At 37.0% G+C, this 23,820-nt stretch overlaps 4 protein-coding genes across 4 annotated transcripts; 1 reads left to right on the forward strand and 3 right to left on the reverse strand.

The window, feature by feature from the left end:
• Nucleotides 1-9,731: 9,731 nt before the first annotated feature.
• LOC9328900 (DELLA protein GAI) lies at nt 9,732-12,035 on the forward strand. Its single transcript, XM_021013683.1, has one exon. The coding sequence runs from the start codon at nt 10,157-10,159 to the stop codon at nt 11,753-11,755; it is 1,599 nt and encodes a 532-aa protein (XP_020869342.1). The 5' UTR covers nt 9,732-10,156; the 3' UTR covers nt 11,756-12,035.
• Nucleotides 12,036-13,888: 1,853 nt separating this feature from the next.
• LOC9326144 (MLP-like protein 328) lies at nt 13,889-16,399 on the reverse strand. The gene is made up of 2 exons (XM_002892792.2): nt 16,129-16,399; nt 13,889-15,076 (listed from the first exon to the last, which is right to left on the reverse strand). The coding sequence occupies exons 1-2, from the start codon at nt 16,313-16,315 to the stop codon at nt 14,796-14,798; spliced, it is 468 nt and encodes a 155-aa protein (XP_002892838.1). The 5' UTR covers nt 16,316-16,399; the 3' UTR covers nt 13,889-14,795.
• A 4,017-nt stretch (nt 16,400-20,416) lies between these two features.
• Nucleotides 20,417-21,894, reverse strand: LOC9328901 (ras-related protein RABF2b). Its single transcript, XM_021013630.1, has 5 exons — nt 21,801-21,894; nt 21,400-21,477; nt 21,145-21,312; nt 20,995-21,043; nt 20,417-20,874 (listed from the first exon to the last, which is right to left on the reverse strand). Exons 1-5 carry the CDS (start codon nt 21,837-21,839, stop codon nt 20,417-20,419), a joined length of 792 nt encoding a protein of 263 aa, XP_020869289.1. The 5' UTR covers nt 21,840-21,894.
• Nucleotides 21,895-22,204: 310 nt separating this feature from the next.
• LOC110225204 (MLP-like protein 328) lies at nt 22,205-23,542 on the reverse strand. The gene is made up of 2 exons (XM_021014322.1): nt 23,202-23,542; nt 22,205-22,911 (listed from the first exon to the last, which is right to left on the reverse strand). Exons 1-2 carry the CDS (start codon nt 23,386-23,388, stop codon nt 22,631-22,633), a joined length of 468 nt encoding a protein of 155 aa, XP_020869981.1. The 5' UTR covers nt 23,389-23,542; the 3' UTR covers nt 22,205-22,630.
• Between the last annotated feature and the right edge of the window lie 278 nt (nt 23,543-23,820).

A 23,820-nucleotide genomic window follows, 5' to 3' on the forward strand; every position in this document is an offset into this window, starting at 1 on the left:
TTGAATTGTTCTTGAACTTGTTCGATTGTTTGTCTTGATTTCTCATTTTGCCTAATGAATCTAAAATAAATATGTTCCATTGTTGTTACTTCTCCAATGTTCCCGTCATTGTTGTACCCATTGGGAAAGAGATCAACTTGCAAAACTGAGAAAGAGGTCAAATTGAGAAATTTTAACAAATGGGTAACAAATTTGGAGATCATGGATGCGTACCTAGTGGCTAGATTAGAGTAAACCGATGGCCCCGAAGAGCACATTGACGTTAAAGAAGAAGAGAATGTTTGCTAGCTTCGGTGATTCAAACACCATGAATGAATAGAAGAGAACTCTTAATCGGAGGCTGGAGAGTAATTACGGAGAAAGGTGAGGTAGAAAAATTGTTATGATCTCATCCCCATCCAAATCGTGAAGCCATTAAAATGGTTTGGTGAAGAAGAAGAAGAAATTGGGTGACAAATGGTCGGGTTTTTGAAAGGGGTCGGGTTTTAATTTTGGTTATATTGAATTTGTGTGGTTTTCTATCGGGTTTAGTTCGTAAACCGATTAAATCCAGTTTTGTGGGGTTTTAGCTCTAAAACTATTGATTCGGAGACATTAAGCAATAGAACTTTCAATTTGGGGGGGAAATAGGGATAAAACTTTTATTTTATGGACATATAAACCGGGTTTAAAGTTTGGGCTCTATCTGTTATGATGTCATAGTTCTCGTGGGAAAATAGACCGTTTTCCCGTTTTTTTCACTTCATTCTTTTATTTTGTTTTTGGCTAACTAAAAACAAGTGTAACTTCAGTCGTATAAGTTATAACTATGATTATTCATCTTGGTACTTAACGTATGAGTCAATGATTTCCTTAAAATAATGATGAGGAAAAAGTGATTCTTAAATTAATTTAGACGCAAAGCATGTCGCTGGATATATAAGAGTGAGATTATTATTATTTGACTCGATTTTGAATCGAATCCACGGACCCTTATTTGTTCTTATGTTATGTGTCAGCAACTCTTCTTTCATATACCCATGCTTGTATACGTCTCCATAACTTCATACTAAAATTGTATATATCCAGAGCCGTGCCAACGTCCACAATCAACAGAAGCAATAAAAAATTAAATGTCCCTCTTATAAAAAAGTTTTTACAATAATTACTATCATGAATATCAAAAATATGTAAATGACTAAAATTACCCAACAAATAGTTGTAGTCGCATTTTTTTCTTTCTTTTCAACATAATCATTAACTAAATTCTTAAAATCAAAGTTTATAACTAATATATTTATACTTCATGAATGAATGGCTAAGTCATTCAATACGTCATGTGGTACACTCAAGTTGATATACGATAACCAATTCAACAATCTTATTTCATAGATAAAATGGCTAAATCATTTAATATTTTTCTATTATATTGTTTATATAGCTATTTATAAAACCATCATTTTTATTGTGTAAACCATAAATATCAAAAAGGTTTCAATGTTTAAGCATATGTTTCTATAGCCATATTAATTGATATGAGTACAAATAAATAAAAATGAAAAATATGCCCCTAAAATTTTCCAAAAATTTAGATGCCTTAAGGCAATGTTTCATTTTTTTACAGTGTGGCACGGCTTTGTATATATCAATATATCACCGTTTTAATTTTTAAGTTAAATTATTGGACCTTAGATGACCTTTTGTGGCTAATTGTCATTTTTTCTTTTCACATTATTAAATTGTGATTTCTAAACTTTTTTTTTTTTCCAAACACCATTTTATTAAGTTGTCGGATGGAGGCTTTCCTATAAAGAGAGCTAATTCGGAACTGATGTGAAAATAAAGAACCTCGTACTCTTACCTTTTTTGCGAGCCAATCGGCACGGACATTGTTAAATTGTGATTTCTAAACTATACGAATCAAATTAGGTAGTCCTTGATTTTAAAATATTACTTCACTAGCTATATCATTTTTATTTATTCATTTTTGTGTTATCATAATGAAAGTGGGGTTGTCGTTTTCCAAAAGCATTCTTTTATGGGTCTTTTTTCCTACTAAAGAAGTTGTGGAAAAGCATCACCACCAATACTGGTGCGGGACAGAAACATAGTCATAGAGTTATAGGTGCAGCTCTAGTTATATCAATACTCTCGTTGACATTTTCGGTTGGTAGATTGAATAATAGGTTATCTTCATTTTGCAAGTTGCACGAATTCGTTACCAACATGGATGTAGTTGTCAACATATTCTCGTCCTATGTTTTATTCATTCGGTTTGTTGTATACAGATTTTGAATGGCAAACCACAATGAATGCAACTTACCGGATCAGCACAAATGTGTTGTCACTTGTCACTTTACCATATTCTCATACGTTTACTTATTGGATCAAGCCCATTTATGTAGTAGTATGCAATATAGGACAGGACTATAGTCCAATGTTTCACGCATTAACAAGCCCATCAAATTTTTAAGTCTTTTGATCCCAACTCGGTCTCGGCTAGTTTTGCACTTCCGTGTCCAGTGTCCACAACGGTAAAAGATACTATGAAACAACGATGTTTTAATGACACAATCATCAAATTAACGAGGATAACGGTGGCTGGTTAACATCGTTCCTTTCTTATCCGCATGCATGATAGCGCGCGTGATACTTTTCTTGGGTTAAGTAACTTTCATTTTCATGGTTCTTTAAGCTACTTTTAGCTTTTTACTAGTAGATAGATAGAAATGCATTGGAATATATTAGTGTAAGGAGTAAGGACGTATGATGTATTTTGAATTCATTCAAGTAGGTTATAAGATCAAATGATTTAACTATACGTTTTGTTTCCATGTAAATAAATGGGCAAGTTGAATAAAAACAAAGACACCTCTTTCTTATTCATCACGTGATCAGCCGCCAACGAAAGCAAATATGGTTCTACTCCTCCTCGCTCCCTCCGATGGGTTCGTGAATCGAGAAGATAATATCATGAATACTCAAAAGTCTATGTATAAGTAAAATATCTTATAATAAGAATTAAAAATGTAATAAAAATGTAAATTCAGCAAAGAAAAGCTATAAATTTACAAAAATAACGGTGAAAACGTTACGCAACAACATAAAAAAATTGATTGTAAAACAAAGGATAATACTGTTTAATTTGTCATAAAAATGAATATACTACGTACGATTTTATGAAATTATGTGGCTAAAATAAAACTAGAATCGTAAAATCAAATATTTCTTTTCCATATGCAAGTTAGCCACTAGAGCCGCAATCAATCTGGCCGCAATTCTAAAATTTGACATCAGGATGCAAAATGTGAACTTCACATGGGCAGTGTTTTCGTCGGAGTCTAGAGAGAGATTCATGAATCTGGTAAATGTGAACATATATATAAAAATAAAATTGAAGCAAGAGTACATGTGATATTTGATGTAGGGACACGTGCGTATAGTCTCACACCATTATGTTTTTATATTCCCCCACCCCAAGGACATCGCACGACACCTTGTGTCAGTCCAGTTCCAGATTTGCCGGCTTTATATTTTCACTATGCTATTAAATGTTAAAATGTAATTTAATCATCCGCTTAATGTCTACAACAAATTTAACAAAAGCATTGTTTCCTGTTAATTTAGAATACTCATTTGTGCTTCGAATTGCGAAGGCGGTTTGGATGCAGATGTTGGAGATACAATCCAAGTCCCACATCGGAAGTTTGATGGGACAATCAATAATATATAAAGAGTTAAGGCCAATCCACTAATTGCCAATTGGTTTTTAGTTGGAAGCCCATAATTAGCCCAAATTTAACATGGTATCAGAGCCCAAAGTTCAAATTCTGGTGGACCTAGAAAAGTGGATACGGACATACCTCAAACCCGAGTAATGGGGGCCCGAGAAAGGGGCTTATTATCGGTCCGAGTGAGGGATCGAGGAGGTGTGTTAAGATCCATGTGGTCCTTGGATTGAAGGAGAGATTGTTGGAGATACAATCCAAGTCCCACATCGGAAGTTTGATGGGACAATCAATAATATATAAAGGGTTAGGGCCAATCCACTAATTGCCAATTGGTTTTTAGTTGGAAGCCCAGAATTAGCTCAAATTTAACAACAGAACCATGAATTTATATTCATAGATGTTCGAAACATTATAGTTATGTGTGAATGAATGCACATATCTCTATGGTTGTACCACGTAAATTATTTCATTATTTGTTATACATCTTGTATGGAACCTTGAACTCAAATGATAAGTTGAGATACACAGAGCCCAGACTAAAAGTGTTGCTAAGTTGAGATATACAGATCTCGTGACTTGTTTTAATATTTTATTATTTCAGCATATCAAGATTAGAACACGAGTGATGAATATCATGTTTTCTTTGACCATCTGATTTTAATTATTCCTTTGGCTAGCTATTCGAATCTTTCTGGCACAAAATATGATTAAAAAAAAGCACACGACTTCAAAGACATGAAAATTAGAAAACTAGCATTATAATCATATCTAAGATATTGAGAAAAAAAAAGAAAAAGAAGAAAGATATTGATTACTGAAATATTGATGGTATACATATATATTACACACAGTTGCGAATTGCAAATCTCTAGTATGTCTTTTATTGTTGTTATTTGCCATTCAGAGTTGAAACTGTATGATTAAAGGAAAACTAAGAGAAGAAATAACATTTTAGAGCTATAAAACAAGTTACTTAATTAGAAGAATGAAGAAATATCAACCAAAACACACCGGAATTTTGAAAGAGTGTGAGCCTAAAATTTGAAGTAACATTTTTTGGCCGATTCCGACGATGTATTTGCCTTTCCGATTTACCACTTTTGTGGTTTAATTAATATATTACCATTTTAAAAAAAATAAGGAATATTAACAAAATACGTTGCTTAAGGAATAATATAGACGTAACTATAGTTTAAATGCAACGTATAATATAGACTCGTAACGGCAAGGTGGTGGTTCTTTTGGCTAAAGCTGAAAGACACGGCCACGTGAATGGACCAGAATTGATCGTACGCTACAATTACCAGATCGACGATAGTAACAGAAGAACGCTAACTTTCATGCTTAAACGACCTTTGTCCAGACTGGCTTGAGCTGTCTCTAACCACGCGATTTTTTTGGTTCCTACGTCACGCGCCAACTCACGAAATGGTTACCACCGTCTGATTTTGATAAATAAAACCAAAGCTGCAAATTAAGCTTCTAATTCAGCTACTACAAAACCTTTCCATCAACCCATTTCATCTCTATCTCTCATATACCTAACCAGACAAAAGAAAATGTAACTTAACGTTAATCGGTGGAAGAAAGCAAAAAAAGAGTAACAAACCATGCAACTTTTAAGTGTCATTAACAGTTAATGGCCACAATTGGTCCATATCTGCCACCTCATATCAGATTTTGACAATTCACATTTTTTGGTCCATCTATTTCGTGCTGATGTATGAATGGTTCTCTATTATTGAAATTTGTTATAGAAGATACACTTTTTCTCTATTCAGTAATCCGATTCTACTTGTTTTAAAATTGGCTTGTTTCTGTAATTAACATATATCTCGACTTTTATTTTTCTTTAGAAAAAGTTATTTTGGACTAAAAAGCAGACTAAATATTCATTACGTATGATGTGACACCATTTTCCTTTCCTTTTTTTTTTTTGTTGTTCACAAATGTGACACCATTTTCATTTGTTATCTTCTATTATAAATCAAATAAAGGAATCAATGAGTGCACCTTTAATATTTTTGGTTAATCAACGAGAGCACTTGATATCAAGTAAGACGTTAATAAGCAATCAAAGTAAGAAACTATGGATATATTTTTCTCCTCGCTAGTAAAATATACCTATGTTTCTTCAGAGATGCAAGATTTCTTACCACATGATACAAGTTTAATTTAACAGTATTGTTTGTTTTTTTTTTGGGTGGGGACAATTAATATTGTTTAAATCAGTGTCTTTTGAAAGCTACGGATAAATAAAATATAAATTTCGAGCCGTAAGTAATAGTACTAAATAATCCATGGTTTCATTATGCCATCTGATAAATGCATGTGAAGTGGGTACAAAAATAACAAAACTTTTTCGAAGAACTGAGAAAATGATGTAACGGAGCATTATTATTTGTGAAACATTAGAACATGTAACCATGTAGCAACGGTAATTGAGATGGTCCATACGAAGGGCCGTCAACGGTGGGAATTGTCTCAGGGCCAAACGTACAAAAAGACTTAGACACGTGTAACAATCACATGGTATCGTTGGGACCACAGTCTAAATGATGTACGGTAAGTTCAAGGGACCCATTTACACGTGGAGCCATCACATGTTGTCAGTTCTGATTTTCACGAATTAATTTCGAATATTGTTGTAAAACATTAATAAGTGGGAATATAGCTATGTGGAGTATTTTTTTTTTATTTGGTCATCTGAGATTATATTAGAATCCACAAAGGGATTTAAAGATGTTACAACGATACAATCACTCAAAGGACTGAAAGAGAACCCTACACTAGCACCACCTCCAACAAAGACAAGAGGATAGGCCTATACAAAAAATAAGCATCAAGGAAGCTTAACACCATCAGGTACCAACACGTACCAACAAACTTAAACACACAAAAGAATGATCTCAAACCCAGAGCATCAAACATCAACACAAACTAACAATCAAACAGAGGACAAACCTTCCTCATCACTAAAAACTCGAGCTAACCAAACTGGAGGTCCAGCGGCAACATAAGATTGACTTCTTGAGTCTTCAGTGACACTTTGAGCGATAAGGTTTGCTCCTCTGTTTGCTGCAGCCACTTCACAGTCCACTTTCCACTCCAAAAAATAACGCAAAGACAATTTCAGTGCATGAGATTGAGCTTTGAAATTAGGCCAAGCCTTAGGTCTGTTCACTGCATCAACAAGAGACTTATCCTGAAAAGAGAAAATGATTTTATCCACTCTATGACTCGACATGCTCTCCATACCCATAGAACACATCTCAGCAACGCGTCACTTTTGCATGAAATATTTACAAAGGATCTGCGGCTATGGACCAAAACCTTTCCTTTATCATCTCTGAGAACCCAAGCTCCTCCAGCACAACGATTCCTCTTAGACCAGACCGCGCCAATATTACACTTCAGCCAGCCCAAAGTCGGTTTAGCCCACAAGATTCCTGAGTCAGATCTACCAACCAGACCACACGACAAGCCAACAGCTGCATCTTCCTCTTCTTTATCCACAACCTGAGCTTCAAACCATTCCAAGACGTCTTCTCTAATCTTTGCAACAGTCTCTAGGGCTGAGAAGTTGCGACCTTCATAATTTAGAACATTTCGGTTGGTCCAAATTCTCCATAAGATCCATGAAAAGCTTTTTCTGAGATTTGCTGGCTACTCTTTATTGTCCTTATTCTCCAGAAGATGGAAAATATTGGAAAAAATGGACCCATTAAGAAAACCTTGTAAGGGAGCAGGGAAATCAGAGAGAGCCCAAATCTGACGAGACAGAGGGCATAAGAATAAAATGTGGTTAGTAGACTCTCCCATTTCCCCACAAATCTGGCAAGTGTCATCAACATTCATTCCTCTGGACTTTAGATTTTCAGCAACAGGAAGGACACCACTCAGAATTTTCCATAAGAAGATCTTGATTTTTGGATCAGTTTGAGTTTTCCACACAAGCTTTTTTAATTCCAAAGTGGATGGCTGAACACAAGCCGCATACCTTAACTCAGCAGATTTGGATAGGTCGGCTAGCCAATAGGCGGATTTCACAGTGAAATCACCACTCTTGTTGTGAGTCCAAATGTAGAAATCATCTTGGGATATAATCGGTTTGATAGCTTTGATGGTTAGTATATCTTGAGGCAGGAAAAGATCTTCTAAAATCTCAGAATCCCAAAAACCAGACTCTTCATCAATTAAAGCACTGACTCTCAAATCCAATTCAAAAAAACCATTTTTCCTCCAAGGAGCTCTATAACCATTATCATCAATCCACGAGTCCCTCCAAACTCTGATAGAAGACCCATTCCCAACCTTTTTAACAAGTCCCTTCACCAACAGTTCCCTTCCAAAAAGAACACTTCGCCAAGCAAAAGAAGGTCTTTGACTCATCGAAGCCTCAAGAAAACCAGACCCCTCATAGTATCTGCTCTTCATCAGTCTAGAAAGAAGGCAGCCCGGCTCTTGTAATAACCTCCAGGCTTGCTTAGCCAACAGAGCTTGGTTAAAAGATTGGATATCTCTAAACCCCAAACCACCACAGTCCTTTGGTAAGCACAACCGCTCCCAACTGTGCCAGTGAATCTTACTAGAGTGTTCACCTGAGTTCCACCAGAATGAAGCCATAGCACTTTGGAGATTATCACAAGTCGTCTTAGGCAGCTTAAAGCACGACATTGCAAAAACTGGCATAGCTAAAGCCACATATTTTGGGAGCACTTCCTTACCTCCCTGAGATAGACACCGATTGTACCATCCTGAAAGCTTTGCCTTTAGCATGTCCTTTAGGTAATTCAACATGTCAATCTTTGAGCCGCTAAAGCATTCTGGTAATCCCAGATATGTACCAGCACCTCCCTCTGTAAAAATCCCCAAGCAATTCTGAATACTACTCTTAGTCAAAACATCAATCTTATTTCCAAAAGCTATGTGGAGTATATAGTAATCTTATTTTCCCTACAAAAAAAAAAAAATCTTATTTTGATTTAAGGCGAGTGGCCGTAAGCGACGTCGTTAAGTACAATGCTACAATTGTATTAACCAGTTTTATCTACAAATAGCAAAAAAAAAATCAAGGACTATTATTGTTTTAAAGAATCGAATCCAAATCTTATTCAAATTTAACCCTATGGGTAAACATGGAATGTAAAAAAAAATTGACAGAAAACTGAATGCTATTTTAAATGACAAAGATCCGAAACTTGAGAGTTTTACTTTTACTTTTTCTAATGAGGATATATGATAATTAATGTTATGTTCAAAAAAACAAAAAAAAAATGATAATTAATGTTATCTCGAAATTGATTTATTCTGTTTACTTTTTTTTTCTACCCCCTTGCTCGAAACATGCCTACATTATTACAAGGGGGAAGGCTAGGGCACTCAAACAGTATGATGAACTCATTTCAGCTTTTTTAGTGGCATTTTAATTTTTGCTTCTGTGAAATGCTTTTAGTTCCCCATCAAAAGAACAAATCTAGAAGTCTTATGTAATTAATGAAAATGTTACTTCTTCTCCTAATTAACAAGGTTAAGATTTTCTTTTTGTTTAAGATCTTGAAAAATGTTAGAAAAGGAGCTTTTTCTTACATTTAATTCAAGACTTTAACAATTTAAAACTAAAACGGGAAAACGTCATGTTCTCTCTTTCTTTTTACTAAATAATGGAATAAAAGGGCTATATTTATATTAATATAGCCCTTTCCATAATGGGTTTAATGATGGTTTACTTTTCAATACAAAAGTTCCATTATAATTTAATAAATAGAACTAATAAATAAAACTAAAATTTTAATATAAGAAATATCTGTATTTTGGATCAAAAGATACAATCACACAAAACCAACACAACAAACTCTTAAAAAAGCGACAAAAAGTAAATTGTACCACTAGTTGCATGACAATCTTTTTAGTTGTTCAAAATTGTATGACCTCTAAACTCTAAAGTAAAGTTAAATAAAAAATCAAGAAAAAAATATTGCAATACATAAATATTAATATATCAAAAAGATTGTCATAATACTAATTTTGTTGAGGAAATATCAATATATAAAAAGTTCTATATTCTCTAACTTTTTTTGTTTGTGTGTGTTTTCAATATATTCCCTAGTAATACAATAAAATAAGAACTAATTTTGGTATGTGTGTTTCAGCCTTATCTCTTAGAGCTGTAGATGTTGCTGTTAGCCCTCTGATCCATGATTCATCGGACATCGAGCCCCATCACCACCTTTTTTTTCCCAACAATAATAATCACTTTTTTTCTCTATATTTTTACAATTTATTTTTGGTTATTAGCAGAAGTGGTAGTAGAGTGACAAATCCTAGGCAGTAGTAGTCTCCCAACCAATCCCCGAAGCTAAAGATTCTTCACCTTCCCAAATAAAGCTAAACCTAGATCCGACATTGAAGGAAAACCTTTTAGATCCATCTCTTGAAACCCAACCATGAAGAGAGATCATCCTCAACATCATCAAGATAAGAAGACGATGATGATGATGAATGAAGAAGACGACGCTAACGGCATGGATGAGCTTTTAGCCGTTCTTGGTTACAAGGTGAGGTCATCGGAAATGGCGGATGTTGCTCAGAAACTCGAGCAGCTTGAAGTTATGATGTCAAATGTTCAAGAAGACGATCTTTCTCAACTCGCTACTGAGACCGTACACTACAATCCGGCGGAGCTTTACACGTGGCTTGATTCTATGCTTTCTGACCTCAATCCTCCGTCGTCTAACGCCGAGTACGATCTTAAAGCTATTCCCGGTGACGCGATTCTGAATCAGTTCGCTATCGATTCGTCTTCTTCGTCGAACCAAGGCGGCGGAGATACGAATACTGCAAACAAGCGTTTGAAATACTCTAACGGCGTCGTGGCAACAACAACAACGACGGCTGAGTCAACTCGGCCTGTAGTCCTGGTTGACTCGCAGGAGAACGGTGTGCGTCTTGTTCACGCGCTTTTGGCTTGCGCTGAAGCTGTGCAGAAGGAGAATCTGACTCTAGCGGAAGCTCTGGTGAAGCAGATCGGATTCTTAGCTGTTTCTCAAATCGGAGCAATGAGAAAAGTCGCTACTTACTTCGCCGAAGCTCTCGCGCGGCGGATCTATCGTCTCTCTCCGTCGCAGAGTCCGATTGACCACTCTCTCTCCGATACTCTCCAGATGCACTTCTACGAGACTTGTCCTTATCTAAAGTTCGCTCATTTCACGGCGAATCAAGCGATTCTCGAAGCTTTTCATGGGAAGAAAAGAGTTCACGTCATTGATTTCTCTATGAGTCAAGGTCTTCAATGGCCGGCGCTTATGCAGGCTCTCGCGCTTCGACCTGGTGGTCCTCCGGTTTTCCGGTTAACCGGAATCGGTCCACCGGCGCCGGATAATTTCGACTACCTTCACGAAGTTGGGTGTAAGCTGGCTCATTTAGCGGAGGCGATTCATGTGGAGTTTGAGTACAGAGGATTTGTGGCTAACACTTTGGCTGATCTTGATGCGTCGATGCTTGAGCTTAGACCGAGTGAGATTGAATCTGTTGCGGTTAACTCTGTTTTCGAGCTTCACAAGCTCTTAGGACAACCTGGTGCGATCGATAAGGTTCTTGAAGTGGTGAATCAGATTAAACCGGAGATTTTCACTGTGGTTGAGCAGGAATCGAACCACAATAGTCCGGTTTTCTTGGACCGGTTTACTGAGTCGCTGCATTATTACTCGTCGTTGTTTGACTCGTTGGAAGGTGTGCCGAGTGGTCAAGACAAGGTCATGTCGGAGGTTTATTTGGGTAAACAGATCTGCAACGTTGTGGCTTGTGATGGACCTGACAGAGTTGAGCGTCACGAAACGTTGAGTCAATGGAGGAACCGGTTCGGTTCTGCTGGGTTTGCGGCGGCACATATCGGTTCGAATGCGTTTAAGCAAGCAAGCATGCTCTTGGCTCTGTTCAACGGCGGTGAGGGTTATCGGGTGGAAGAGAGTGACGGCTGTCTCATGTTGGGTTGGCACACTCGGCCGCTCATAGCCACCTCGGCTTGGAAACTCTCCACCAGTTAGATGGTGGCTCAATGAATTGATCAGTTCACCGGTTATGATGATAGATGCTCCGACCGAACCAAAACTAAAGCCTACTGTTTTCCTTTTGTCACTTGTTAAGATCTTCTTATCTTTCAATATATTAGGTTAATTGAAAATTTTCAATCTCGCTTTCGAGAGTTTTTTTTGCATATGTGACATTGGAGGGTAAATTGGATAGGCAGAAATAGAATTATGTAGTTACCAAGTTTTTGTGTAAGTGGTTGAAATAAAATAATCTTGAATGTCACCTCTTATAAAATTCTTTGTAATGATTAATGAGCCTGATTAATCTGTTTCTTACTATAAAATAAAATGAGCTTATTCTCAAGAATATGCTCTTTTAATGTGCATAGTATTATTATAGGTGGACCAGATTATTCTAACAATGCTAAGTCGTTTTCAGTTGTTATTTTGTTAAATTTTTTAAAAGAAAAGTAAATAAAAGAAACCGAAAAGCTATAAATGTCTGCTTTTTTTTTTTTTTTTGCCAATCAAACACCATATATTAATTCACAGAATAAGATTCTCTTCTAGAGAGAGCCAATCAAGTACCGTAGAACTTACATGGGAAAAACAGAACCCACGATTTCTTGCACATTTCGCAAGATAATCGGCGGAGATATTACCACTACGGAGGATATGCTTAAGACTGAAAGAAGTAAAACGATCCCTGTAATAAGCAAAGTCTGATAACTCTGTAGAAAACGTAGGCCATTCCTCAGGAGCACTAGTCATTGTCAATAGGTCAGAGCAATCCGTCTCAATGAGGATACTCGTCATTGGGATCGCCAATAAACACTTCATCGCCCATAAGAGAGTATCCAGTTCAGCATGTAGGGAAGAAAGACTTCTACGCGAGCCTTTCAAGCCCAAGTATAGAAGTCGTTCTCCCTGATGGATAAGCCACCCGTGTCCACTCCTAGTCTCCGTCCCGATCCAAGAACCATCAATGGAGCATAATGGTCTATTCTCTGCAGCTGGTGCCTCATGCGAACTAAGAATCGGCTCGGCCGGGGGGTCTTCTCGCTGATTTGCTCGCCTCCACGCGCCTTCCTCTTGAATTGCAAGATCAAGCGTTTCCTGAGGTGGTACACTCAAATTATCGAAAATCTTGCGATTGCGCGCCTTCCAAATATACCACATAATCCATGGGAATACTCTTAGACTATCTTCATCCGCCCCCGCTTCTTTACCCCGCCAATACAGATAATCTAAATTATTGTAAAGTGACGCGAGGGAAACAACGCTGGGGGAGATGGAATGATAGAGAGAGCCCAGACTTGTCTAGCAGGAGGACATTCGAATATCAAATGATTGATTGATTCTTCGTCTGCACCACATCTTGAACATCCTTTATCCTTACCAATATGGCGATAAAAAAGGCGTTGGCTCGAAGCCAAACAACCAGTCACACATTGCCACATGAAATATTTTAATTTTCGCGTAGTTTTTAATTTCCAAGCTTGCGCCTTTAGTGTCGTAACACTAGGTCCCTGAGAAGGGTGGTCACAAACAGGGCGAGAAAGATTTCTCGCGACCTCGTATCCAGATTTGACGGTGTAATTACCAGACTTTGTCATTGTCCAACAATAACCATCCCTCGAGACAATACGACTCGGTTTAATCCCTAATATTAGGGTAATTTCTTCCGGGGGAACAATTCCCGGAGACGATCTATCTTCCACTGTTTAGACCCAAAGTCAATCAAGGTATTGACAAAAACCAAAGGGTCCCTCTCCGCGGATAATCCCTTAAGTGGGCGAGCCGGGATATCTGGTATCCAGGGGTCTGTCCAAATGCAGGTACCGAAGCCCGAGCCAATGGTCTTACGGATTCCAAATTTGAGAACATCCTTGGCGGCCAGCATGCTTCTCCAACCATACGACGGTCTATTGGAGACAGTGATCTCTAGCGGACTAGAATACCGAAAGTAACGTCCTTTAAGAACCCTACTAAGGAGAGAATCTGGAAATCGTAATAATCTCCACAATTGCTTCACCAAGAGTGCGAGATTAAAATCTTCCAAGGACCTAAATCCTAGCCCTCCTTCAGAAAGTTGGGTACAGATTTGGTCCCAAGCTATCCAGTGTATTCCTCGACTATCTGCTTTATTACTACACCAAAAAAAAATGTCCACCTTTTTGTTGTGAAAGATATAGTTCAGGGTCAATTGCATAAATAATTCCATACTATGTGTGAAAATGGGAAATGCAGATGTTCTTTGTAAATGAAAATTTGAAACTGGTTTAGGAACATGTTTAAGAGATTATAAAAACAGACAGAGGTCAGGTGGTCGTAGACTTCACTCGTGACCCTTTGGTATATAGTTGAGTGACTGTGACATTTGATCCTTTATGTCCTATGATGTATAAAAAAAGGGCACGAGGCGGTTGATGGTTGATTATAGTCAACTTTTGCTACCCCACATATATGGGCCGAATAATTCCTAATGGGCCTTATTAAACATTCCCTCACTATCAAACTACAGGTTAAAATCATATGTATCAGAAAACTCGAATTGAATAGAGTGAACAGTGTCACGGTCGGAAATCGAAAGCAAGTAGAAAATGGTTCAGAAAAGAAAAAAAAGAGCAACTTTGAGGTGGGAGTCTTAAGACGGAGAAAAGATTTGCATGTTTTCTTTTGTATGTCTGATTTTGTTTCAGAATAATGGATATTTTGGATTTTGGTTAATCAATACCTCCCCTCATGAAAATCTTTCTTTTTTCTGTTTTAAAATTAATTATGAGATAGATAGTGAGAGTCATGAGACTAATATACATCCGCCTTATATATATATATCTGACACAAAATCGTATAACTAGCACACACTTATTTTCTTACGAACACGCATATAACAACATCACAGACAGAGATGATACATAAGCATACAAGACCGCCATTATCATTAGCATAACATGTAGAGGCGGGTGATAAAAGGCACGTACGAGACAAACACAAATTAAAGACACACATGCATAAGGATAATTTACGACGATGACCATGGTCCATGAGGTTTTTAAGCTTTGTTCTGGCCCTTGAGGACGTGGTCGTCCATGTCAGCAACTAAGCTCTTGACAAACTTCACGTAGTTGACTGGTTCGGGGGAGTCTTCCTTGCGCTTCTCCCATATCAGAGTGACTTTGCAGACGCAGCCTTCCTTCGACTTGGGAATGAACTGTAAGTTGACGTTATACACCTTGTACTGCTCCATCACGTGCCCCTCTAGTCCTCTGAACGTCAATGCCATCTTCTCGTCGTCTATATCTCTCTTCTCCTTGATGACTTCCGGCTTCCCATCTTCATACACACACATAGGGGCATGCCCGGCCCGCTACCAAAACCCAATAAACAAATGTGTTGGGCCTCCAAATTTTTAAAGACTTTTGGTACTAAAATTAGGCCTCAAGAATAATTTTGTATTGCAAAAAGAGGCCTCATTTTTCCAAAATTTTAAAATTTAATCTCAAATTTTAAATTTTATCCATTTTTTATTGCAAAAAATAGGCCTCATTTTCTAAAAATTTAAGATTTAGTCTCCTTTTAAAAATTGTCTACAAAATCCATCTAAATTTTTTTTTGCCCTGTATTGGGCCTCTAATATAACAGGGCCGGGCCTGCATAGGGGTGGACATTTTAACCGAACCGAACCGACCGACCCAACCCAACCGAACTCAAACCGACCCAAACCAAACCCAAGCTTAGACTCTAATTTCGGCCTCTCCCTCCGTTACTCCGCCTCTTTCTCTTTTTTATGTGCAGGGGATTCTTCTAGTCTAGCAGCCTAGCCTAACCATTTGGGTGTGTTTTTTCTCAACCCAAATGGGTCGGTTCGGCTCGGTTTAAAACCAAACCGAACCGATAACCCAATGTGTTAATTTAAATAATTAATTAATTAGATTAATAATATCATAAATAAGTAAATATATAATTGTTCATCTGAATTATTCTGTTCATGGTGAATTATTCAATTTAAACTTACAACTTGAACTTGTCGCTTAAATATTTTAGATATTATCAAGTTCAATGTCCAAAGTTAAAACGATAATAAACTAAAGAATTTTGTTTTGTTATATTAATTGATTTTTTGAACCGAACTAAAACCGAACCGAACCAAACATAAACTGACCCAAACACAAACCAAACCAAACTAACTTTGGTTGAGTTTGGTTAGAGTTTTACGAAACCCAAATAAACTGAACCGAACCAAACCCAAACCGAACCCGAAGTTAAACCGAAATGCCCACCCCTTGACACACACACACGCAATTCTACTCTACATTAGAAAATAGATATCATCAACTCTCGGCTCTCGCATGACCAAACAGAAAGAGATAGAGTAAAGTAGGGACCGAGTGTGTAGTTCCAGGATTTGATGGAACCGTGGGATTTCCAGTCGCCGTCGTGGACGGTGACACCTTGGACATGGTGGCCGATGGCGTCCGGGAAGAGGTTGTTTTGGCTCCTCCATCTCCTATAGTGTTTCTCCGCCGACCCTTTCAGCGGTACTTCCGCCACATATGTTCCTGACATCGCCATTTCTTGATTGATTTTTTTTTTTTGATATGTGTCAAGTGTTTTGTTCGATGCAAAAACACAAGTGTTTCCCTTCCTTTATATACAAAAACCCACCACAACACTACAAGAAACGAAAATGGGTATATATATGTACATGTGAAACAATATCACATCTTATAGTCTTTTTAAAATATAAGGTTTAAATCTTTTAAATAAGATAAAGATTTCAATTGTTCAATATCTGCTAAATTCTGAATATGAATGCTTAGTGCACCCGTCTTTTAAAGTGGGTTTTAACCAAAAACCTAAGTTTCATTTTAAGTGGAAGTTAAAGAAATGCATGTGAAGATTGTAATAAATGATTGAATTAAGGCTTAACTCAGGTTATTAACTGGATAAAAAGAAGCAAAAAAACCAGGGCGATATAGATGGACAAGAGGGTTTTCCGTTACTTGAGGACCATAGATGTCATCATAGTGATATTGATGCCTCCACATGTGTAGCCTATTTGTCGTCTTTTCCATCTATTCCTCACTTATAGATTCGTTGCACCCTGAGCATCCGCAACGTGCTTCTCATATGGAGTTCTTTAAATTTTATGGATCAAAAATAAATAAAAATAGAGTATTTACTGAAGAATCGAGTCTTTATTAAGAGGTTAAAGAACCCCATAAGAATTGGTGGCCCCACAAGAGCTGGTGTTATGTCACGTTTTAATTGGTGGAAAGCAGATTTATTAAAAAGAGAAAAATCTCTTCTTTCTTGAGACTTCTTTCTCTTTCTTTTCTTCTTTCTCAGATTTAGTGTCGTGTCATAAGAACCTCAACTTAATACTCCATGGTTGGAAATGGTCTTATGTTCTAATCGTCGATTTAAGAATTCTTTTATATAAACATGTAAACACTTGACACATATCAAAAGCTAGATGCCAACGTACGTGCCCATCAAAAATAGTTTATGATAAAATGCATATATTGATGTTCCCATCTATGAATGTTAGAGTTGGATTGATCCGAGATTATGATAAAATGTGGGATTAATGATTACTCAATATATATTCGTATTTTGTTATTGTTTCATAATGTAATTAAGAATATATCAATGTGAAATATGAAATGAATAAGTACACAAGTATTAAACATTATTTGGAAGCGCTACTTGGATCATATTGTTGCCATGAAGACCTATTTGGAATTATGAAGTCACTTCGTTGAGATAAAACGCTTCAATTATAGCACCTACATAGTGTCGCATAAATCACATTGAGATTCTCGCATAAATGCATATTCAAAAGTTATACAAGAGATTATAAATTTGGAGCAAAATTAAATTTCAATTGATTGTAGTTTCGAGAGCGAATCTGTTTTAGCTGAAGAACTTAAATCTGCTACTACGTCAAATTACAATGATCATTAATTGATATTCTTATTCTATTTATTAATTTATGTAATTTTAATTCTTATCTTATCAATTTTTTTTAGGGTAAATTGCATGTTATGGCAGTTGACCAAGTTTTAATTTCAAGTTTTGGCAAAGTGAGAATGGGCTTTCAAGTTTTGACATTTTGGCCAAAATCTGACCATTTTACCCCTACCGATGTACTGTTCACTGTACGGTTCAGTTAAGCGTACGGTTCAGTTAAGCGGTTCACTGTACGGTTCAGTTAAGCGGTTCAGTTACGTACACTGTTCCGGTTACGCAATATATTTCGTTCTTAATTGATTTGTGCGGGAGTACAGTGACAAGTTGGGATTAATAACATTAAAACACAATGAGACATCAGTATTTAATGCCCAAAAAGTTTAGACATGACTCATGTCACAATTAATACAAAAGTCATCATTACTTTTTCTAATATTAGTTTATATGTGTGAATAGTTGTAAGAGACAAACATGATCCATCAAAGAAATAAATTTTTCTGAACGAATGTGATTCTGCATCGGTTTGATCTTCTTGATTTACAAAGTTTGGAGCCAAGACAAGCATTGAACGTGTAAGTAATGAAATTGGTTAAGAAGTTTTTTGTTTTAACACACTAGGGTCTTGATTGTGTGCTAAGATCAACATTGTTTTTATATAAAACCTCAGAATATTTTTATTTCCACTTTTTTTAGTTGAAATTGCTAAATGAGGATAGATTTATGTTTATAAGTGTGTAGTTGAGAATTCTTTTTGTTTTTTGTAGATATAATCATGCTTTCATTTGCATTTAATGGGGTTCTGCTGAATTTATGATGCAGGTTGGTAATGGATATTCCCGTATTTACTATGGTGGGTGAGTGGAAATGCAAAGAAGAAGAATGGAAATTTGAACCATGGGAAGGCTGGTTTGGTCGTTGTGTACGTGTTAGGCAAAACATGACGTACACGGCATTTGTACGTACATTATGCGAGGTTTTCAGTTTGAAGTGCACCGAATGCAATCCAATAATTAGTTACTGGATGCCGGGAAAGATGTCAGTGATGATAGAAAGTAAACGCCCTCCTGTATACATTGACAATCAAATGAACCTGGATACATTCTTTTTGATTCGTGGTGGGGATCCTAGTGTCACCTTGTTTGTCTCTTTCATTACAACCGTCAAGGCACTCGGGAATACTGTCCCTAGGACCGATGGTGAGAGTTACCGTGTGTGTGGGAGTGCAACGACACCAAATCCCATCGTAGCGGCTTCAAATGTAGATGGAAATAATGAGGCCATAGATGAGCAAGACGACGTTGAAGACGATAAAACAGATGAGGATGAAGAAGAGGAGGAGGACAACGAAGATGGTGCTGGGTATGATGATTATCAGGGTGATGATGGATCTATGGGGGGAAGTACCCTCGATCCTACTATAGACGGTAGTGAAGGCAGTGGCGAAGATTACGATTACAACAAGTGGAACGATTTAATTATTGAAGAATATGGAATAGGGAATGTTGAGGAGGACGTCATTCTCACTCAACAAACGGTTCAACATCCAGGGGAATTCAGTCGTCTATTGGCAGAGTGTACGTACACAAGTCATCGTGTACGTGGGGGAGATAACTCGGTTGACCGTACACCAACGGTGACTCCAAGACGTACGTGTCAACATGGTTTGTACCAATGTACGTACACAACAGAATGTGTACAAGATACAGGCTGCGAAGGTAACACCGATACCAATATTAATGGTATAGACGATGTCTCTGGGGATGATGTTATCGAACGTGGTATTGGAGATTCCCCAAGTGGGACACTGAATGATAATCGGCTAGTTACTGCACCTGACGGAGATAACATTTCTCATTCGGGTGACCGTACACCAACGGTGACTCCAAGACGTACGTGTCAACATGGTTTGTACCAATGTACGTACACTACAGAGTGTGTACAAGATACAGGCTGCGAAGGTAACACGGAAACCCTTTCACATTCGGCAGTTACATCAATCAAACACAAAGTCTTTCGATTTTTCTTGCTAACCGTGTGATGGACGGGTATCACACCATCTCCGAATTGTGTCCTCAGATCACTGGGTGGACAATTTGTGTATTTGTCGTGAGAGTGTTTAAGAAGTTTGTTGCGCCCAACATCTTCGAACTCGGCCTTATCTTGGCAGATAATTCGGTAGTTTCCCTGTGCCGTGTTTGTGTTTTTTTATCATACGTTAGGTTCAATTCTATATAAATCAGTATTTAATACCTAAAAAGTTTAGACAAGACTCTTGTCACATTTAATGCAAAACTCATCATTACTTGTTGTAATATTAGTTTATACGTGTGAATATAATTGTAAGAGCTAAGCATGAACCATCAAACAAACAAATTAGTCTGAACGAATGTGATGCTGGAGAAGTTTTGATCTTGTTGATTTACAAAGTTTGGAGCCAAGACAAGCATTGATCGTGTAAGTAATTAATTTGGTTAAGAAGTTTTTTTTGTTATAACACACTACAAAAAAGACAGAAAGACTCTTTCCGAATCAGTGTACAAGATGTAGAAAAGCAGGTCATAACAAGAAGACTTGCAAAAATCCTATTTAGTTTTATGTCCTTGTTTTTTGTCACCGTGTAGATAGTGTACGTTTATGTCTGGACCATGTGTACCACATTTTTTGTCGGTGTACGTACGTTTAATGTTTGCCATTATATAACTATGTACGTTTCTGATATGTCTGTGTACATAAAATAATTCGATATTTTTGTGAGAATTGCCCCTCCCTAGGTACAATACTTCTCTTTTCCTGGGCTCTCCAGGCTGCATCTATGACCGATATATAATTCATTTTTCTTTCATTTCCCAGACAAACCATGAATACTTCATAAATTAAAAACCCTATTCTAGGAGTAGAAAACGTAATTATATAAATCCATCCCCAAAACGCATTATAATTCCATAAGAACCGTATATTAATAACATATTTTTGTTTCCACATTAAAACCCAAGATTCCAAAAGAATGTAAAACCGATAAACTGTGAACATAAACAAATTTGTCTCCAAACTCGAGACCCACATTGTATCCAAGAATTTGTCTTGCCCTGCAGTCACCTTCCTTGCATCTAATAAATCAGATTTGTTTCCAGCAAGGGCCATGACCATATTAGGGTTACCTATAATATATTATTTATTTAGTAAAACCAACAAACAGAGACTAAAGCTAGACAGTGCCTGCAACTGTTAGTCATAAACTAACAAAGAAAAATCAAAGCCATAACTTAGCTATACAATACCTTGTGCCTGCAGTTCCTGAACCCATTTCTTTGCCCTCTCAAACGAGGCCTAAGAAGATAGCAAAAGATTCAAATAAACATAATTTAGTAGAACGCCACTGAATTGCATCTACTGATCAATAGAGAGCATGGAGTTTTATCATTCTGTACCTGATTCGTAACATCAAAGACAATGATTGCAGCAGCAACACCTCTGTAGTACATTGGAGCCAAACTATGGTACCGTTCCTGACCCGCTGTATCCCAAATCTCAAACTTGACAGTTGCATCGTTGATAGCTAACGTTTGTGAGAAAAAAGCAGCACCAATGGTTGATTCCTATAACATAAACAAATATCAAAGTCAAGAAGCACACAAAGAATGTGAAAACAACAAGATGATCATTATAACAGAAGAGCCATTAACCTGGAATTCAACAAACTGATCTTTGACAAAACGTAACACAAGACTTGATTTTCCAGCTCCAACATCTCCAAGTAACACCTGAAGACTTAACCAAGTAGTACACAGAAACAAATCAAAATAAGTAAAAAAACAATCAAGAATGTTTGCAAGCATCGTCATATCTATAATCCTGGTTCGAGATAAATCACTAAAACCCTATTACGAAAACACCTAAATAAAAATCCAACATAAACCCTAACAACAAAATCCGATCAAAATTCTCCAAATTAGAAACAGAATCACATCCGGAAACTGAAAATCTAACAAAAGGGTTAGCAAATTCAATCAATTTCACAATCATCGGAGAGAAAACAAAAAAAAATTCAAAGGGAGCTCAAAAGAATCGAGCTAATAAGACTGACCAATTTGGCGTTAATGCTCTTGTTTCCAGCTGCAGCCATGGATTTATCGATCTGAAGAGAATCGGATCCCGATAATGAATTCCGTCTCTCTCTCCTTCTTCTTCTTCGTTTTCTTCGACAGTTTCTGCAACGAAAGTTTTTTTTTTTTTTTTTTTCAAAACTAACTAAACCGTGTGATGTAAAACAAAAGAAAGCAACTAAACCGAAATTAACTCTGTCGTTTGGTTTTCGTCGTTAGGGGTATTTTCGTCACAATTTGGCTTAACTGCCACCACGTGAGAATGAATTTTCACTTTGCCAAAATCTGAGACCAAATCTTTTTTCTATGCTAAACGTGAAAATAACTTTTTTTTTAATCATGCATCTCTTTGGTTAGGTATGTTTGTGTAATTTTTTTTAATAGTATAGGTCAGTTTGTTTGTGTTACGTGCATATATGATTTCTTTAATTAGTCTGTTTGATTTTGTTTAAGATTAATGGATATTTTTGGATTTTGGGTAATCAGTCGCCTCATGAAAAAGTTACCTATATTTAATTTTTGATGAAAGTAATTTATGTGATAGATGATAATGAATGAGACTATATATATACATCCTTATATTATGCGCTTTATATGTCTTACAATTACTTTTATATTACGAGCACACTTATACACCATAACAACATATATATAATCATCAAAGACCGAGATGATACATAAGCATAAAAGAAAAAGACCGCCATTATTATTAGCATAACAAGTACAAAGGGGAAAAGAGGCGGATGAGGCAAACACAAAAGATACACATACATAAAGATGATGATTATACGACAATGACCACGGAGGGTATCTAAGCTTTGTTCTGGCCCTTGAGGACGTGGTCGTCCATGTCAGCAACTAAGCTCTTGACAAACTTCATGTAGTTAATGGGTTCAGGGGAGTTTTCGTTAAGCTTCTCCCATATCAGAGTAATTTTGCAGACGCATCCTTCCTTCGACTTGGGAATGAACTGGTAGATAACCTCATACTTCTTGTACTTCTCCATCGCGTGACCCTCTAGCCCTCTCAATGTTAGCGCCATATTTTTGTCGTCTATCTCTCTCTTCTCCTTGAAGACTTCCGGCTTTCCATCTTCACACACACACACACACACACAATGCTAGTCCACATTAGACGTATTATACAAACACACACAATTATCAAACATAAAGAGAGAGGACACCCGGTGTCGGTAGCTCTACCGGTTGACCTTGGAAACTCTTGGAGGAGAATTTGAAATAGGTTATGGATTCGAGGCCTACCGACATCGGGGAGAGGAGGACTTACCTACCTAGTCCTTGGCCCCTAACAAAAAATATATGGACCAAAAATCTATATCTACTAAAATACTAACAAAAAGAGAGAGAAGGTAAAGTAGAGACCGCATGTGATGTTCCACGATCGGATGGAGCCGTGGGAGTCCCAGTCACCGTCATGCATAGTGCAACCTTGGATGTGGTGGCCGATGGCATCCTGGAAGAGGTGGTTTTCGTTCCTCCACCTCTTGTAGTGTTTCTCCGCCGACCCCTTTAGTGGTACCTCCGCCACATATGTTCCAGACATTGCCATTTCTCGATTGATTGATTTCTTTTGAAATGTGTCAAGTGTTTTGTTTGATGCAAAAAACTCAAGTGTCGCCCTTCCTTTATATACACGAAACTCACCACACAACAAAACAAAAAAGGCAATATATATACATGAAACATCATATATAATTGTCTCCTTTAAATTTAGGGTTTAATTCTTTTTATTAGAGTTAAAGATTTCATTCATTCAGTATCTACTAGATCCTGAATATGATAGCTTAGGTTAACCTCAGAAATAAAATCGTACACCCATCTATAGTTTAATTCTGAACTCGATTTTTGAGCTAGATTGTTGACTATTTTAATTAACTCTTGTTTGTTTTTAAGTTGTACACATGTTGATTGTAAAAAAACGTAAATCACTTCTCTCCAAACGTAACAATAGACTCGAAGCAAGATACTTTCACCACTCAAT

The sequence above is a fragment of the Arabidopsis lyrata genome, assembly GCF_000004255.2.
Source record: "Arabidopsis lyrata subsp. lyrata unplaced genomic scaffold ARALYscaffold_1, whole genome shotgun sequence".
Taxonomy (NCBI): domain Eukaryota; kingdom Viridiplantae; phylum Streptophyta; class Magnoliopsida; order Brassicales; family Brassicaceae; genus Arabidopsis; species Arabidopsis lyrata.

Bases quoted from the DNA above. Each gene is read 5' to 3' on its own strand.
- LOC110225204 (XM_021014322.1), bottom strand. From the start codon at position 23,388: ATGGCAATGTCTGGAACATATGTGGCGGAGGTACCACTAAAGGGGTCG. The intron at 22,912-23,201 runs GTCTCTACTTTA...GTGTGTGTGAAG, and splicing joins ATCGTGGAACATCACATGCG to ATGGAAAGCCGGAAGTCTTC.
- LOC9328901 (XM_021013630.1), bottom strand. From the start codon at position 21,839: ATGGCTGCAGCTGGAAACAAGAGCATTAACGCCAAATTG. The intron at 21,478-21,800 runs GTCAGTCTTATT...TTAAGTCTTCAG, and splicing joins AGAGCATTAACGCCAAATTG to GTGTTACTTGGAGATGTTGG. The intron at 21,044-21,144 runs GTACAGAATGAT...CTATCTTCTTAG, and splicing joins TCTTTGATGTTACGAATCAG to GCCTCGTTTGAGAGGGCAAA.
- LOC9326144 (XM_002892792.2), bottom strand. From the start codon at position 16,315: ATGGCGATGTCAGGAACATATGTGGCGGAAGTACCGCTGAAAGGGTCG. The intron at 15,077-16,128 runs GTCCCTACTTTA...GTGTGTATGAAG, and splicing joins ATCCTGGAACTACACACTCG to ATGGGAAGCCGGAAGTCATC.
- LOC9328900 (XM_021013683.1), top strand. From the start codon at position 10,157: ATGAAGAGAGATCATCCTCAACATCATCAAGATAAGAAGACGATGATG.